This window comes from Zonotrichia albicollis, chromosome 6 (genome assembly GCF_047830755.1).
Source record: "Zonotrichia albicollis isolate bZonAlb1 chromosome 6, bZonAlb1.hap1, whole genome shotgun sequence".
Lineage (NCBI taxonomy): Eukaryota > Metazoa > Chordata > Aves > Passeriformes > Passerellidae > Zonotrichia > Zonotrichia albicollis.
In genome coordinates this window covers 38,371,937-38,390,216 of record NC_133824.1, presented here as the reverse complement: position 1 = coordinate 38,390,216, position 18,280 = coordinate 38,371,937, and the positions used below count along the sequence as shown (strand labels likewise).

General features: G+C 46.4%; 2 protein-coding genes across 4 annotated transcripts in view; one reads left to right on the top strand and one right to left on the bottom strand.

The window, feature by feature from the left end:
• TSPAN4 (tetraspanin 4) overlaps positions 1-10,084 on the bottom strand; it is a 422,379-nt gene extending 412,295 nt beyond the window's left edge. Inside the window, exon 1 of the mRNA XM_074543280.1 lies at positions 9,944-10,084. The gene's annotated coding sequence lies outside the window, so the exon portion shown is untranslated. The remainder of the gene's footprint in view (positions 1-9,943) is intronic.
• Positions 10,085-10,151: 67 nt separating this feature from the next.
• Positions 10,152-13,163, top strand: POLR2L (RNA polymerase II, I and III subunit L). 3 transcript variants are annotated; one of them, XM_074543288.1, is made up of 3 exons: positions 10,152-10,195; positions 10,509-10,616; positions 12,702-13,163. In XM_074543288.1, the coding sequence occupies exons 2-3, from the start codon at positions 10,522-10,524 to the stop codon at positions 12,808-12,810; spliced, it is 204 nt and encodes a 67-aa protein (XP_074399389.1). In that variant the 5' UTR covers positions 10,152-10,195; positions 10,509-10,521; the 3' UTR covers positions 12,811-13,163. The 3 variants fall into 3 exon arrangements, with proteins under 3 accessions (XP_074399389.1, XP_074399388.1, XP_074399387.1); XM_074543287.1 differs by lacking the exon at positions 10,152-10,195 and adding an exon at positions 10,196-10,326; XM_074543286.1 differs by lacking the exon at positions 10,152-10,195 and adding an exon at positions 10,213-10,370.
• Positions 13,164-18,280: the final 5,117 nt, after the last annotated feature.

Sequence of the window (18,280 nt, the reverse complement as noted above, 5' to 3'; positions counted from 1 at the left end):
AAAAGCAGTCTGACTTTGGATGAATCCTTGCTAGGACTGAAACCTGCAGAGGTGAATTGGGTGCACAGAGAAAGAACTCTAGCAAGGAAAATAAAAAAGGCAGAAAGCAATGCTTAATAAACTGTAAATACTTCCTTACAGAAAATCTTGTGTGTTCTTACACTGGCTAAAACAATGGCCCAGAAGTGGTTCTCCTTTCACAATACAGTACAAAAGAACCCGAAACCAATATTGTCTAGCAGTGGCTCATCGTGTGTCCCATGAATTAAGGACCTGGCAATAACCCAGCAGCCACAAGGTTTATGACAGCTTTCTCAGGAACTTATGAGAATTTGATTTCTTTCCAATAAGGCCCTTAGGCTCCCAGAGGAATCCTCAAACAGCTTTTCAAGCCCTAGGAGTCAGGCCAGTGACAGCAAAAAAAGGATACCCAAAAGGCACTGCAATGACAATCCCACAGCAGAGCAGGAATGCAGGCAAACAATAAAACTGATGCTAAACAGATCCACAATAAATTGGCCCCAACTATAATTTGAACTGTAGGGCACTGCCAAAATTAAATGGTCATTTACTGACAGAGAAAGCAAAGAAAGATAAAACCTCAATAGAACAGTAAGAGATCACAGACAAATTTTAGAAAGCCTAACACTGCATTCAGATGAAGAAAACTTCTACTTCTGAGCAAAACTCTGTGTCCTCACCTCTAGCAGGAGACCAGGATGTTCTGGGCAGTTCTCACTTTCTCCTATAAAGGCATTCTATTATCCATTCTCCAAGTAAGAAATTCTCTTGTGTGCGACAAAGAAGTCCTACTCATCCCAGAATCCCTTTCCTCCAGATGTCCCGATTCCCTGACAAAGGCAGAATGCCCAAACAACAGCAGCAGTACAAGCAGAGCCGCTGCAGCACAGCTCCAGCCCACCACCACCACGACTGAAGTTAAGAATGCTGGAAATAGGGCACCATGCTGGCACTTCCCTACAGCAGCAATAGCTCTTCTGTGCTCCAAAGACTGCTCTGCAATCCATAAAGCAGTTGCACATGTGCTGGGGGAAAAGCCTTGCTTTTACCCACATACCATTTTGTTTTGCAGAACAGAAGAAAAAAATATATTTGTTCAGCAAATATTTTAAGAAGAACAATCATTTCTGCTTTAAACTGACCCCACACACTGAGGATGTTACCCAACAGAGAAGCAGGAAAACACCCTCCTTTGCAGAAATGCAAATACAGCCAAACACACCTCTGGCCCCATAGAGGCAGGGGCATCCTTTGTGTAACACTGCCCATGGCTAAGATTCACCACATTGCAGATAAACCACTGCACAACTCAGTTATTACAGAGCTAAACAGAATTTATACACACATTCATCTTCCAAGGCTTCTCAATACCAACAGAAAAAGCTATCTTTCACAGGATACAGGCACTTTCTTAATATTAAGCTTTTTAGCTTCTCTACTGAGAATGGCAAATGTGATAAATGAAGAAAAGAAGCAAAGCACCTTGACAAGGTCATACAAGGGACTTTTAGGAAAAAGCTGTGGCTGGGGGGACATCTCAGGGTAAAGAAACCATGTCTGTGCTCTCAGCACATCACTTTTCAGGCCAGGTGGGTGAAATACGTTTCACAAGGGTGAAATGCAAAAAGATATCTTTGTTTATGCCTATTTTGAAGAGAGAAAACTTACAGAATCAAAATAATTTTGGGGCACCCAAAATACTCAGCATATCCTAAAGGAGAAGGGGGAAATGCTCTACAGATAGTTTTGGGCAGAACAGAGACATACACAGTAAAGGACCCTTTTAGATCAGGCTGGGTTTTTAGGTTTGAAGGCAAGCTGCAAACAAAACTGCAACCTTGATCTCACAGTTCTTTTTATTCAGGCCAAAAATTAATGCAAAACCCCAAGCAAACGCAGCAGTCCCTGGGCACAGCTCAAGCAGCCTATTGTTCCAGGAGGACTTATCCATCACCAGAGACAACCCCCTCTGATCAGGTCGCATGATTGAAGGCTGTACTTTATTATTCCCCCGCACCACCACCAAGCGAAGCTGCAGCAGCGGTATCAGATCAGACAGAGGAGCTGCTGCCCTTCAGAGCAGGCTCCTGAGTAAGAGCTCCCTGATGTGCACACAGGTGGGACTTTGCTGCACACAGCAGGAACGCTGGAGTAACCAGCCACGAGGGCCATGACTGAGTTTAAAAGAGGCAATGCAACCCAAATCCAGGAAATTCAGAAGTCAAGTTGGTCTCATATCCTGAATTTATTAGAACTTCTAGACTATTAAACTCAGTAATGATGCAGCATTTCCAAACACTATACAAATGCTAAAGAGTGCTGAACTGCTGGGTGGAGGCAAGAGATTATGGAAAACTCATTGAAAGCAAGCCCCCCGTGGCTCGGTCCCAGCTCCACCATGCTGTGTTCCACCACTGTGCAGCCCTCAGGGCTTCTCTGCAGCAAGCTGAGACCCTCCTCAGTCCTGGGGCTGCCACTCCCCACAGCTTCCCAACGCTCCGCTACACCAGCACCACTGTGCCATGATTAAAATGCTAGAACTGGCTCTTGAATAAAAAAGAAATTCACCTGCAAGCAAAACAACTTCAAAATCCATATTCATAAAAGGTGTTTGAGGAATGCAGGGCCTCTCTCTTTTAGCCATTGAAACGCAACAGTCCCTGGTCTTTCATATAAAACATGCCGCAATTTCTTTCTTTCCTGCAGCGCAGTCGCTGTGCATGTGTCTACCACTGTATTACCTCAATATTTTTGCTCAAAAAAGCACTTCCCTAACAAAAAGGAATTCACTGGTACAAAGCAAACTGTATTACTTCTGCAAAATTTCATTTGAGAAGCCACAGCTAAAGTGCAGGACCCCTACGGTTCCCAGTTCTGCAGTGTGATAGCTTCAGCATCCCTTGTGAGATGAAGCATGTCACCTTAATGCATGCTTAAGGTGAGAGAACGACCAAGCTGATGGGCTTCATCACCCTAAGGACACAGAAAGTGACATACTTAATCTGATGAGAGGCACTAAAGCAGCACCTCTTAATATTTTATGAAACATTTGGCTGTTTTTAATTTTAAAAACAGCAGCTCAATAAACAAAGCAATGGACGATTCCCTGTGGATGGCACTATGATAGGTGCACAGCAGCCCACTCTGCTGAGTGATAACGCCGTACCCAATGCATCAAGTCTGTCCTCCTCCCCACATCCATGCTGGAAGGCCTGTACACTGGGAGATCTCAGGCTCTGCACACTGCCAGGGACTTTTCCAGAAATAGTTGTCTTTCACCAGAACACAGTGCATAGCAGAGGCAGCTTTAGAAATGGTTTAAGACATCCAGCTTTCATCTAGCACCTTAATCTGGACACAGCAGGCTGACATGCCCAAGCTGAAGTTGCTTTAATCAGAAAAAATACATTTTCTTCTCTATTTGCCCAGTTCTGGAAAAAGATTACAGACACAGACTGACATGAAATACAAAATGCATCCCACTTCATTAATACTGCACACTTGCTTCATGTTTATCTGCTTCCTTAAGCAGCCACTACTGGCCACTGTCAAGAGATAAAGTACTCAGCAAGATGCATCTTTTCTCCTGCTTACAGCAATCACTTTCTATTCCCACTCCCATGAAGGCCTGCAAGGTGCAAGACTGGCCAGAAGACAAATGGAAGAAAAGGTCCGAGCACCAAGTCTGATTACAGACATAAGCATCCCCCAAAGGACAGCATTCAGCAGAGCCTGCTCTTTAATCCTGTGCTCCAAATACATCCATCATCACTTATGAGAACCTCAGAGATAAGACTTAAAACTAAGTTAGAACATCTTCCCCCCTGCTCCTTTTCATTGGAATTCAGAAATTCATCCATGCTATGGTAAAGTACAACAAGAGGGATGGCTCCCTACAGTGTCTAGAGATAAACCCTGATGGGAGGGGACCTGTGTACAGAGCCAGAGAAAAGGGCTCTCAGCCAAAGGCAGGGAGCACATCAGAGGCAAAACACATCCATGAGCTCAGTGGGAATATGCAGTCCTGTCTCCATGGAAGAACACCACCTTGGGGCTTTTCCCTTCAAGCTTTAATAATTGACAAGTCCTGCCCTCACCTCAACTACACAGCCCATTCCTCACTCTGGGGGGAAAAAAGATTCTGCAGAAATTAAACGCACTATCCCAAGAAAGGGAATTATTTTGTCATCTAAGGACACTTACATGGAAGAGTAGAGCTGATGGGCAGTCTTGTGATGTTTCTGATTAAAATGCTGCCTCAGGATATTACTCTTCCCCTCCAACATGAAACAGTCAATTAGGCTGTGATATATTCATGTAATAAATACTTTTTCCTATAAAATTTGTCAATCCAAGACTGGCAATACTTTTGCCTTGAAGTCACCTTTCTAAGAAAAAACATGACAGATAAATCCAGTCTTAAACTAGTTAAATACTGGCATCTGAGGAAGCATAAAAGTAGGGAATAGATAGGTCTATTTTTCAATCCCATCACAGTGCTTAAAAAAAAAATGGAGGGGACAGGAGGGCTTCATTCCCATGAAGAGCCATCTTATCCTTTCATTAATTATTTTATATACACATGCATACATAAACACACACAAGTGCACTCACCTTTCACCTACAGCAGGTGAAACTTTCATAAAACCTCTACAGGTACAAGAACATATTAAACTGAGCAGCACAAAAATCTGATGGCCTCCAACACAATGGTGTCAGATGACCATCCTGAGGACTCTCAGACCACTCTCTTACACCACATAAAAAAAAAAAAAAAAGTCATTATTGAAACAAGAACTGTCTTCGTGGAGCATCCACCCCTAGCTCTCACTTGTAAGCACAGCCAGGATCACGGATGTCCAGCTGTGCTTCTCCACCAACCTGTCCTGCCTGCAAGGGCCCAGTGGAACAGCTCTTGAACACAAGAGGCAGGGATGGCTCCACAAAGCTTACAGAGTCACAAAATTCCACCACTGCTCACCATCTTCCAGTTTGTCAGCAGGAGCAGAGTCTAAACATGCCACAGAGATCCTCAAAGATCTCTTTCTGAATACCTGGATGCCCAGAGTCCTGAGCAGAGAGCACCACCCCAGCATCCTAACTCCTGTTCAGTCAAGCAGAACAAAATCTCTGCCCCACAAAAATAACATAAATAACATCTCTGCCCCCTTCTCAGGTAATAGGCAGCAATCCTTATACCTAACACTAGCCCATCTTACATCGTTTCATGGGAAAACATTTGCATTTTTGGATGCATCTACAGGACTTCCTCATATACTCTATTTAGCAGAGACATCTGTTACTCAATATATATATATATTTCATCTAAATCCCACCCTCTGAATCCTTTCCATCAGTTGTCACTAATGAAGCTTTGTGTGCAAAACCAAGCACATTCTGCCCCCATTAGGAAGCCAATTACAGCAGGAAAAACAAGCAATTAACAAGGTGCAAAATAAACATCTTGCCACCTGCCTTTTAATAGCAACCCCACTTCAAACAAGTCACAGTCTCAGCACAGCTTACAGAATTGGCAACTGATGTTATATATGTATTTATGCAGCAGCTGTTCTTCATTGCAACAAATATTACAGGCTTACTAGATAAGGTCAGCATATTTAAAAAAACATATAGCAAGTATTAAAACCTGCTTTGAGGCCCTGAATGACGCTTTTAATGAAATCAGCAGCATCAGGCTTGTGTGGTATTACAGCAGAGCTGCAGTCACATCCCCAGCTTAGAGAGATTTCTCCTCATTTCTCCTTGCTTAGCAGCTTCAGCATTTGTTTCACTAAATCCAGGGGCCTGAGCAGCTCTTAAACAGTGTGTGGGGCAAGCAAAAACACAAAGCTCTACAGAGCAGCCAAGTCTCTCCTGCTTCCATTACCCCTGCCTCTCCTTGCCTGCCCCACCTCCCCACCGTCACATCACTACACCCAATTGCACTGTGGAGCTGAGGGAAGAAAGTCACTCACTAAAAAATACTTTAAAAAAATTAATCAAGGGGGAAACAAATCTATATTCTATGTCACACTTTGCTCCTTAAGCCTTCCTGCTTTAGAGGGGAAAGGAGGACTTCCAAAGATACCAGCTAGCTCCAGAGGGAGCCACTTTCCTTCACCTTTTGTGCAACAGGATGAATGACACACTTCTGAGCAGTTAACCAGGACTAGAGAAAGCCCAAGAGCACATCTGCAGGATTTAGTAAACCTGGAGTGGAAAATGTGCCTGAAAAAAAAAAAAAACAGCCAAGCTTCCTCCTGCGTGTTTCTTTTTGTATATTTCCCTCTTCCTCTGACTCTCTACTGCTATGTAAATTATTTATATACATTAAACTTTCCATGTCACATTTCAGTTCCTTACTAATGTCCTATTTAACCACTCATTTCACAATACATGTGAGTCTCTTCCTCTTAGGATTCTTCCCTCTCTGACCTCACTGGGATCCGAGGAGTAAAACACTGAATATGGCACTTTTGCCATTGTGCACAGGATTCTGAGTGTTGGTTGGAGATGGAGAGAAAGAATGTTAGCAATTTTCTCTAAATGACCACAGGGAGCAACAGGCAAGAGAGCTTTTAACTCCAAGCACGGCCAACAGGGCTACCCACAGCTTTATAGAAATCTGCATCGTGATCAATAGCACTGAAACAATCCTTCATGGAAAAGTTGCCCTAAAAGGTCCTATATTTAAATAACAATTCCCTACCCTTGAATACCACTGGCAAGTCAGATCTTAAAAGACCCACATCTTCAGTTCTGGCCATTATCTACATGTACATAGAATAAGCAAAGTCAGAGGAAGGGAACAACGACAGGAGGTGAAAAGTAGCGAAAGGTCAAAATTTCCCAGACTCGTGAGGGTGCACACCTAAACCTGACCTACTGCAGCCAACAAAGTAAAAACAACCTTTTAGCTACCAGTTTCTCACACTACCAGTGCAAGTGCAGAGATCTCACAAGTCTTTCCTCCAGCCCTAATTAGAGAGACAAGGTCAGAAAAGACACCATTTGCCAGCATGAACTGCACGAGGTCATATGGCCACTCTAGCTACAGAAGTATTTTAGGAGTAGTTCAATCAGCCAGGTCACTTAACTGACTTCATTTCTGTTTGTTTTTTAAACAAGCAGCAATATTTTCCCTTGCATTTTGTGGATAGGAGAACAGGAAGCAGGGTTGACTCCTTAATCACCAGCCGAGGATTTCAGTACCCATCACCAGCAATGCCATGGAGCAGCGATGCCTAGCTGCACGTTACAGATCTAAATCCACCCAAAAATGCCAAGGAGGAGCCTCATCCCAACAATGACAGTGGGTCAGAACACTGTCAGCTTTCAGAAGCTGTTCAAATCACAGGAAGAAGGCGGGTGTATTATCTGCGCTGCCTCACAACAAATCCACGTGACAGAAGCTGCTCAAGCTGCTCCAGCTGCACATCAAGAAAGCAGCCCACAGTTCTCAAGCCTTCTTCAACTCGATTAATTCTAGGGCAGTCTCTTCTGCTTAATGCTGATGAGGGCTGCAGTGGGTTTTCTGACCAGCAGGCTGCCTGAAGGCCCAAAGAATCAGCAGTTTGAGGACTGCTGCTTATTGAAGGTGGCAAGGGACCAGAAATGTGGTAAGAACTTACTGTGAGAAAGAGTTGCACTTCTGGTTCTAAGAGCTGGGACTTCAATTCTTGCAATTCTTCTTCAAAGGATGCTTAAAGAGACCCAGTTCTTGAATTCTTTCCACCCTCTTCAAAAGAATGGCTGAAGAGATCAAATTTCACTAAACACCAACAGCTGAGTGCCATCAGTACCCAGCTCACCTGAACAAGAGTGGAAAGCTGGCAATGCCACATATGGCTCAAGCTACAGTCCTCCTAATCAGCGTGAGCTAACAGCCCATAAAACACTGACTAATTCCCAAATAGTCACATGTGTGCACATTCCCCCACAGCTCTTCTAAACAGACTTCTGCAGCTTGGCAAATGGTCAGATGAAGCAGAGGATATATGAAGTTAAGCAGAGAATGTTTTTGGTATGTAGCAGTCTCTCCAGGTCATAGTTCATAAAACTCTGTACAACTTCTAGGATCAAAGCAGCTACAGCCATGAAAGACCTATTAGTTCATTAGGTCCATCACCCAGCCAAGGCAGGTTACCCAAAGAGACATGACAAAGTTAAAGTAATGGTGTGCAAACATGCCGAGCACGTTTTGCTTTGAAAAAAAGACGCTAAGCAAAGTCAGATACGTGAACTAGGTCCAAAAGTTAGAGGTCAGTTTTGTTTTCAAGAAACAAGCAAGCACGTTTCTACAAGGCAGCTATAACATGCTAACCCATATCTAATGCTGTGGCTTAGCTATGAAGCCCAGCTCCAGCCCCTCTTCCTCACTCTCAATTGCAAATTTCCATCTCCAAACACAAATGCCTTCTACCACACAGTTCAGTGAGAAAATTACCTTGGAGCCCTAGTACTGAAAATGCATCAAAGCACAATCTTCAAATTCTCAACTCCCCACCCCCTCCTGCCCCCCAAAAAAGAAAGAAATCAAAGGATCAAAAGGAAAGACACGGTTTTGCTCCCACTGGCCTACAATAACAATAATGATCATAATCTAGAGATCGCAGGAGGTTCATCTACCCTCCATGCCAAGTCAATTCGCTCCATTCACAACTGCGCATAATTATTCCTGGGACTGCAAAAATTACTGTCTTTTCACTAGCAATTGAATTGTAAAAATGCTTTCAACCTCAAGCCCTTATTTATTAAAACAAAACTTTTTGCTCTTTTACGGTTCACGTTAGGTCTGGCATTTCTGTGCAGAGGGTCAATAATCCAGTCGTTCAAAAAATAGTCACGAAAGACGTATTAACATAAGCTGTGCATTAAGACACAATTATTTATATGCCTGACATTAATGGCTCTGCGCTGTGCACTGTATCAACTCACAGATACTTTAGCAGGAAAATAACAGCACTTGGGGAGAATTTCTGCTCTCCCAAGGACAATTAGCATAACGCTAAAGTTGAAACGAGAGAGCAATAAGGACTGACAGAGGAATGCTTCATCCCAGAGCCTCCCGAACAGCGGTGCCCGTCCCCAAAGTTTGTACCCATCGCAGCGCGCTTCCCTCCGCTAAGCACACGCTGCCCGTGCCGAATGCTTCCCCAATCCTTACGTTAACGAAATGCGAGTGAAGCAGTTTCAGGATGCATTATCCTCTGCCCCCAGAGCTCCCGGCGCGGGAGCCCAGCGGGACCGGCCGCGCTGCCCGCCGCCAGCCGCTGCCCGAGCCGGGAGCGGCCCCGGCCCCGCCGAAAGGCTGCCCTCGGTGCGGGCACGGCCGCCACAGCGGCGGTACCGGGACAGCGCACACCTGCGGAGCCCGGCCGCGCACAGGTCACGGCACCGGGCGCAGCGGCACCGCGAGCTAACGGGACGGCGCCGCGTCCCAGCCGGCCCCGGAGTTTGGAAACTCTCGACAAGCCCGCAGCCACCGCAGCGTCCGCAACTTGGCCGGGGCTCGAGGGCCAGTGCCACCGGAGAGACATCGCCTGTCCGGGCAGTACGGAGCCGCGGAACAGCCCCGCAGCGCCGGGAGCGGGCTGTGCCGCCGCCTCCCGCCCGAGGGAGTCGCCGAACCGCGGGCAACCGGCCCCGAGCGACAGCGCGATGCTGCGCTGACAGGGTCGCGACACGGCGACAGCGGCGAGTCCCACCGCCCGCCGTTCCCCTGCCCCGGGGGAGCGAAGGACACACGGCGCCGGCGCCCCTGCCCGCGGCGCGGCGGAGCGCGGGGCGCCCCGGCTCATCCCTCAGCGCTGCCCACGGGATGCCCATCCCTCACCCCTCATCCCTCATCCGTCTCCCCTCCGCCGGACCGGGCGTGCGGCTGCCGCGCCGCAGCCACCAGTTGCGCTTCCCGCTGCGGTACCTCAGCCAGGACGGGATGACAAGTCCGCCCGCTGCCGAAGCCCTCTCGCAATGCAACAAGTGCCCGCCCGGGCGCGGCGGGAGGAGGCGGCGCGGGGGCGGTCGCGGTGCCGCCGCTCAGCGCTCGGGGCGCCCCGGCTGCCACTCACCGCGCCGCGCGCCCGGCGCCGCCGCGAGCCCGCCCCCCCCGCGCGCGCGCCCGCGCACTCTCTTGGGCCGCCGGGGACGCCGTACCGCGGGCCGCTACCATCAAGTAGGTGGGGGGGGAGTAGGGCCGCTCAACCCGCCCGCCCGGCGTGTCGGGCCGGCCGGCGGCGGCGCGGTTTCCCCCGGTCGGGCGCGGTGGTGGCGGCCGGCGGCCATCGGCAGCGGAGGAGCCGCGCGGTGGGAGCCGCTCGCGCGGCCGCGGGGCTGAGGGCGGGAGCGAGGTCTGGAGCGGGATCGGGGCCGGCCCCTCGCTCGCCTCCAGGGAGCCCTCGGGACCTGGGAGCTGCGGGGCAGCGCAGCCCTGAGCGCGGTGTCCGCTCCCTTGGCCGGGGTTTGATGCGGTGTTTGTGTCGTTGCAGGCACAGCGCAGAAATGATCATCCCGGTCAGGTGCTTCACGTGCGGCAAGATAGTGGGGAACAAGTGGGAAGCCTACCTCGGCCTTCTGCAGGCGGAGTACACCGAAGGGTGGGTTTTAGTTCTGCGTCCTTCGAGTCGCGCCCTGGGTGATACACAGAGCACAAGATCCCAGAGCCGCCCGGCTGGGAAGGAGCTCTGGAGATCATCCCGGCCGGCCTCCCTGCCAAGGCAGGGCCAGAGGCACAAGTGCAGGGTCGTGGCGTCATGAAAGAGACGTAGAGAGGCGAAAAACCATTCTCAGATTGTTTAACCAAAAGTTACAAATTACAGTAGGCAACAAAGTATTTGTTTCCCATTGAATCTTTCCGGGAAGCAGTGTGGAAGTTGCCAAGTCGTGGCCGTTGTACCTAAAACATTCCCAAATATGGAACTGTACACATTTGTTTGTTTCTTCCCTTCCCCTTTCATATACCCAGCTTTGACACCAACGTGATCCGTTTTTTAAAGGGAGAGAAGGAAAAAATATTACAAGTTAAGAAGGGTTTAGCGTTTTAATATTTTCCCTATCTTTATTATTCCTCTGCTTTTGTATAGGAGTTTTGTGTTGTCTCTGACAAATGCTCACTTGAAAACAGTTGTGGTCATTGGCTTGATTCTGGGGTGCTTGTTCAAACTAATGCAATTATGGTAAGAAGTAGAGTTTACAGATACCTAACAGCTAAAATCTTACAGTGCAGTACTGGAATCACTGTTAATGGCAGCTTAAGAAATGGATGGACAAAATGGGAAGACTTATCTAAAGAATCAGTAGTTGAAAAAGACACCCAGACCTTTCTGTTTGTCTCTTAAAAGTGCTGGTTTTCCACAAGTCCTTGGAAGCTGGAGGAAAAGGCAAATACAACTAAAGTTGTCTTAAAGCATATAGTATGACTTTGGAAATTGTTGTCAATGTTAGTATTTTGCATTTCTGATAACTGCAAGTGAGAGTTCAGAATTCTCCAGATAGCTCTTAAAATTTACATATCAACAGACATCAGTTGCTTTTGTTCTCAAGTGTTTTGGAAAATTGAGGCATCATGTGATGTTATTTATAAACATTCTTTAAAATGCCCCTCAGTGTTCTTACAGTTATCTAAAACAAGTTTTGCAGGTGCTGTCCCAGAACGAGCAGCCCTGCTGCACTATCAGCGGTTGCAAGGACTGGGTGACATCAGAGAAGCTGCTGGAAGTTGGCTCCTGCAGTTAGACTGTACTACATGAAGCTAAACAATCTTTTACCATGGTCCAGCTTAGGCAGAGTCTTCCTTTCAATCCTTTGTATTTTAGAAAAGTATCCATTGGCTTATGCCTGCAGGAGAATTACAAGTCCCAGGAAATTAAGTTTGTTTGGAGCAAATGCTTTATTGCACTGCATTGTATCAGTATCATCATAAAGACCTGAGATCAGTCATGTCCCATGAATGTCCCCTTCTGAAGGAGCACCAGCCTGATTTATGGTGCAGAGGTTCCAGCTGAAGATCGTGGTAGTACCGTGACCTTTTAGAGGGGTGACAGCCACAGCCATGGGAAACACCCGCAGTGGTTGAGGCTGGGATGACTCAACATCCCCTACCCAAACATGAGAATCTGGAGCAGTCACTCCAAAGGAACTCAGTGGAAAGGCTGTAAAACACTGATTTCTGACCAGTCTGCACCTACTTACTTCTATGTACAAGGGGAGCAGGTTGTATAACCAAGTGCCTTCTCCCATGGGAGCTGGGAAGGATTGTAGCCATCCTCAGAATTAGCATCCCTGTGTGGGGGAGGTTGTGTTCCCAGTTATTTTAGTTGCTGTATATCTCACCTTTTTAGCGTGGCTCAGATCTTAAATTTATCTTGTGAAATGGGCAAGAATCATCCTCAGTTTACAGAAACATGTTAAAACAGTGCCCTCTGAAAATGGTGGCAGCTGGGGACCCTTCTTAGCAGCAGATCCTGTGCTCTGGCTGGCTGGAGGATGGGCAAACATGCTCAACAGCACTAGGTGGAAAAGGGCATTAACAGCACATGCTGAATTTCTGTCTGTCTTTGAACTGCAAACAAATTTCCCTCTATGACTGAGCTCAAAGTAATCAGTGTGTTGCTTAGGAAACGCTTACAAGTGGTTCTGACTCACTTCATCTGTTGTGTTTTTTAATTGTTGTTCATTAATAGAGATGCCCTGGATGCCCTTGGCTTGAAGAGATACTGCTGCCGCAGAATGCTCCTCGCCCATGTGGATCTGATTGAGAAGCTTTTGAATTATGCACCCCTGGAGAAATGAGATGGAAAAAGCGCTGTGCTGCAAGCCATGTGGAACCTATCTCTAATTTAAACTTGAAACTGGACTTCAGGCAGTAAAGAATGAATGCCAACTGTAGTGCAACCATCAAGAGATGTTTATCTTCTGGATAAAATACTGCCCCAAGCCACAAACCTCTTTCAAGGAAACAAAGGAATGATGAAGTCCACTTAAACAAGATTTAGAGATTAAAAGTTTGGATGCTTCTTCTTAAATCAGTATTTGGAGTTGTGAACTTCTAGATGCTTCTGCCAGTAAAACCAAATGTTTGTCCATGTAGAAAAAACTATTATATTTCATTAAAATGTTGAAATAAAGGAGGTTTTTCCCTTGTAGTCTTCCTACAGTTTCTGGATAAAGTGTATGCTTGGATCTATCTTGCTGGTTACCTTAAGGTTAGAGGTACTGCTGAGTACCCAGTTCAGTGTCCTGCACTAGACAGGCAGGGCTGAGCTGTGGTTCCAGTGACATGGAAGTGGGTATATTTGTGAGGCATTGCTCCCAAAAGCTGCTGGAGCCACCACAGTTAAAATCCACTTGTGTTCTCTGCCCCGATCCTTACCAAACACTGGGGCTGCAGTATCACAAAAACACTGATTCAGATGGTGCAGTGCCTTCATTTAAGCAAAACATGTCTGAGTGTCTCCACGGAGAGCACTGGATGTGAGAATTGAGGCGTGCTGGTGTGAACAGGATCAAAGTGCTGCTGCTGCCAAGCACCTGCACCCCTCTGTGGCTGGTACAAACACTTCCACCACTCATCATCTCAGCGACTTCACGTTGTGCTGTGCGTGTGTTGCGGTGCTGCCTGCCCTGACAGAGGGGCTGCAAGGGAGGGAGGGCAGCTGGAGCTGCAGGGCTGGGAAAGGTCATCTGCATCCAGACAGGCACTGACCCTGCCCCAGGGTCTCACCTTTCTCTTGCACAATCAGCTTGTAAGGTGGATCGTGTTTTCACTCTGCTTTCTGCCATGCAGAAGATGCATTGTTGTGCGTAGTACACCCTGTGCCTGGCACAGGCAGACATGCCCATCTTACCTGAAAGTGAAGGAGGGCCATTCCTGCCCTGCCATTCCTGCACCTGTGCAGGTTTGGGACTTTGTGCAAATGCAGCATTAGTTCATCATTACAGCAGCCCAGTAGAGAATGGGCTGGAAAAGGGGATAATTCCTTAGGATGCAGTCTGTTGCTCTTTGGTGCAATTAAAGTCTTGGCACTCATGTATTAGCTTCAGGGTAAGAAGTATCTCTGTGGATTCTTTTCTGTAGCACAAAGAATCTGGTTTGAACAAACCCTGGGTTTACAGAAATAGTCATTATTTAATGTGTTTACTGGGTCAAACTTGTACCCACAAAGCTTAAAACTAGATTGTCTCACAAAATAAGAGGCAGGACTACTGCTTGCCTTTGGCTATCACCCAACCAATCTTTACACTTGAACTTGCTTTTCAATTTACTACAAGACAGTAGTAGATGTTTCTCATATTCAGCAATTCTTCACTGAAGACATTTTAAAACCTGTGCTTTACCCTAATGCAAAGAGAATTAAGCAATTAATTCTAGCATTTGTTTCATAGTTGGTTGGGTAGCTTATGTTCTGCATGCCTGCTGTATTAGCAAGCTGAACACACTATAAACACAAACCAAAAAAAGCCCTTCGGTTCTCAGGCAGGCTGTTTTGTAGAAGGGACACTGAACGAGAGGATGACCTTTCCCAGTGAAATGCAGGAAGCTTTTCCCTGTCAGAGTGGGGTGTGCTGCAGCCCTGTGTGCAGCCTGTTCACAGATCCACGGCGGGCCCCGCTGGGAGCGCAGCAGCCCAGACGGGAACGTCTGGCAGAGGCAGCGTGCAGGAATGCCATGCAGAAAGCTGGCCTGCATCACTGCCAGGGAACTGGATTAGATGAGCTGACAGGACTTGGTTTCTGTCTGCAAAAGCAAATTTCTAATCTCGTTCTCTGCTTCAGAATAACATGTTTCTTTTCAAAGCGGGTGCCAAGTTGTCTGACATTAAAAGTTACGGCTCCTAAATACTTAATAATGCAAATGCAATCTGCAAAAACACAGCAGGCCTCGTTGAAAAAATGCAAAGGAAAAAAAGAAACCACCTTGGTTGCTCTCATTACTATTCTCAAAACCAGGGTGCAGTGGAAGCCAATGGCATTCTGGTATCACTCCCTCTGACAGATGTTACCCGAGGAGCTGCAAAAACACCTGAGCAGCAAGACTCAGTCACAGCAGGCACTAATATTAGCTCACCCTGTGTGCACCACAGCTTTTCCTCAGGAGTTTGCAAATGCAGCATTAACCAAAAAATGTGGCAAAGCATACAGTTCATTGTGATCATGTGAAAAGTTATCTCAAGAGTTTTGTCCTTGGGAGGGTTAGGAGCAGGAGCAGAGCTTAAATCCTGTTGCAGAAAGAGTCTGAAATTTTCAATGGATTTCTATAAATCCCATCTTTCACCCCTGTTCATTGGTAACTAGGAAAGTAATTCCCTTTTTGCTGTCACTTCCCCTGTGCTACCTTCTGCAGCAGTTAATAACATAAGAGTATTGGATGTGCTTTTTACCTGCCAGATGTCTTTGGGAAGAGTCATTAAATATGCTCACAACAACCACAGTTTTTCAAGACAATGTAAAAGATGTGTATACACAAAAGAAATAAAAAAGCCTCAGTTTTCCTTCAACCAGAAAAAGAAGCCCTTAACAAAATCAACAGATAGGCAGCGGTGGGGGAAAAAAGAAGATAAATGGTAGTGAATATTCAGTCCTTAATTACATTAAGAATTCTGTCAGTTGGAAGGTTTTTGAAAAATACAAAAATCCCACCACTCCTCTGCAGTCACTTATTCACTTTACATGTAAAACATTTTGGAAATTTTTCAAGTCTGTCTTGAAAAGCTGTTGCAGGGCTTGCACTAACCCCAGTCATGGTTTAACCCCAGCAGCAACCAAGCCCCCCACAGGCACTCCCTCATTTCCCACCAGCAGGAATGAATCTCTCTGGGGAGAGAATCAGAAGGGTAAAAGCTGGAAACTCGTGGGAGGAGATAAAGGCAGTTTAATAGGGAAAGCAAAAGCTGATCACACAAGCAAAGCAAAACAAGGAATTAATTAACTGCTTCCCATGGGCAGGCAGGTGTTTGGACATCTCCAGGAGAGCAGGGCCCCATCAGGTGTAATAATTTCTTGGGAAGACAAATGGCATCACTCCAAATGTTTCCCCCTTTCTCCCCCTCATTTTACATACAGATATAATTTGGTCTGGGACATCCCTTTGGCCAGTTGGGGTTACCTGTCCTGCCTGAGTCTCCTCCCACCCTCCCATCCTCCTCCCCAGCATGACAATACCAAAAGCAGAAAAGGCCTTGGCTCTGTGTGAGCCCTGCTCAGCAAAACCAAATACATCTCTGAATTGCCAACCCTGTGTTCAGCACAAGTGCAAACCACAGCCCCATACCAGCCACTGAAGAGAATTAGCTCTAGCCCAGCCAAAGGCAGCACACCTAGCGTTGGGAAAGCAAGCAGGCACAATCAGAAGTGTGACAGAAGACCCTCTGTCACCCAAGCCACAGCCTCCCCTCACACATCACAAACATCCCGGAAGAACAAAGCAGTGCCTGCGACACACAGTGGGAGCTGAGGTCATGGAAGTACAGAGGAGCTGCTTAGGGAGCTCAGCCTCCTGCTTCAACCTGGAGCATCAGCACCAAGCTCTGTGTGTGCTTGGAAAGCTTCACATTTCTTGAAATGACAATTTTAAACAAAAAAACCTCTCTTGATCATAATTCTGAGTCCATCTGCAGGAAGGAAGTGAAATGCTTTTGTGCCAATCTGTGATGAACCTCAGGTTTTATATCTCAAAAGGAATTTTGCTCTGAAAAACCTCCTCTAGTGAGGGTCTCACCCCAGAGATGTGTGCTGGGCTTTTGTTCTTCCCATGACTTTTCCCTAAATGCAGTCTGGAATTAGATACTAAAGTCTGACTTCTTGTATATGTTTCTTGTCTGTATGAAGAAATATGAAAGCTCTCAAAATCCTGATTAAAACCATTACACAGACTCCCATAACAGTGTATTTCCATCAAGATGTCTAACTAGCCCTGTGGCTACAAAGCTATGTTTCACTGATAGTAATCTGTGAGAATCCAGAACAGGAGCTACCTCTTTCCCTGCAAATGGCCCTAGAAGAAAAATCAATCCTTGCCCTCACAAAAAAAGGAGCAAACAAAACCAGAACCAAATAGCCTGTTTTCCTCTAGAATAAGTGTAATTCCAAATAGTTTCTATCTTCAGTATGGATCCTGGAAGAAAATAGCATGTCTACTTTGACCCCTCTCAGAGCAGACCCATATACATCCACTTGAGCTCAATTAGCCAGCAAGATTTTCTTATTACTGAAACTTCTCAATTGAGACATCTCCAAGACAATGTTGCTTTCACCTGGCTCTGACTGCCCAGAATATGAACGTAGATTTGCTTTCCCCTTCAGTGCATTTGCACCACGATTTGCATCGTGGCTTTGCTTTCAGCCTCAATTTTTATTCAGTTTGTCCAGCCAGTGAGAAAGCATTTTTAATTGCTCAGTGGGGACAGCACAATAAAGATGTCTGAAAACCCAGGACAGGGAGCATGTGGCCAAGCCTTTGGCTCTGCCATGCTGGATGGTTTGATGTGTGGCCCACTGAAGTCTGTTGGAGTCTTTTCATTAACTTCAGTGTGACTTAAAATGACCTGGGAACCTGTGGTGCCCTACACCACTCAGGTGTCCAGGATTAATTCATTTTGTTAAATTCTTCTAAGAAAAGCTGTTTGAGGTGCCCAAGCATTCGGCACTCAAAGAACTTTCAGATCTTGCTGCAGACTTCAACCATGTGCACCTCTAGCACATAAGGCCATAGAGGAAAATAAAAGGTAAGAAGTTATCTTTGACTGCAGTGACTCCTGCACTGAGGGGCAGCTGCAAGGCTTTTCTTCAGGCTGGTGTTTGGAAGCAGCACAATATTTACATGGGAGTAAGTCTTTTTTAAACCCTCATTGCTTTCTCCTTCACACTCCCTTCCAAAAACATATAGGGAATGTGGAGCCAAGTCATGCAGAAAATGTTAGGGTTTGCACCCCTAATCCAATTTCTCCTTCTCCACAAAGACACATTTCCAGACTGTCAGTCATCCTTTGTGGTGAGCTCCACCTTCCCTTGTGCTGTAGGGCACAGGTAGCAGGGGTGAAGCCACGTGATCCCAAGCACCACACAGGTTTCCCCATAATTACTCTCAGGATAGACCTGCTCCTGTGTTTAACACTGAGTCTTGTAACAGCCAAGCCAGAAAATTCATGCAGGAAAGCCTTTCTTTATCCCTCCCAAATACGATGCAAGTGTTTTAATAAAATGGGTTCATTATTCCCTGCTCTTTAGAAGATGAACAACTAAAGATCAAAGAAAGGCATAGAAC

Coding starts and splice junctions, on each gene's coding strand:
- POLR2L (XM_074543288.1), top strand. CDS start 10,522: ATGATCATCCCGGTCAGGTGCTTCACGTGCGGCAAGATAGTGGGGAAC. Junction 10,617..12,701: donor CAGGCGGAGTACACCGAAGG/GTGGGTTTTAGT, acceptor GTTCATTAATAG/AGATGCCCTGGATGCCCTTG.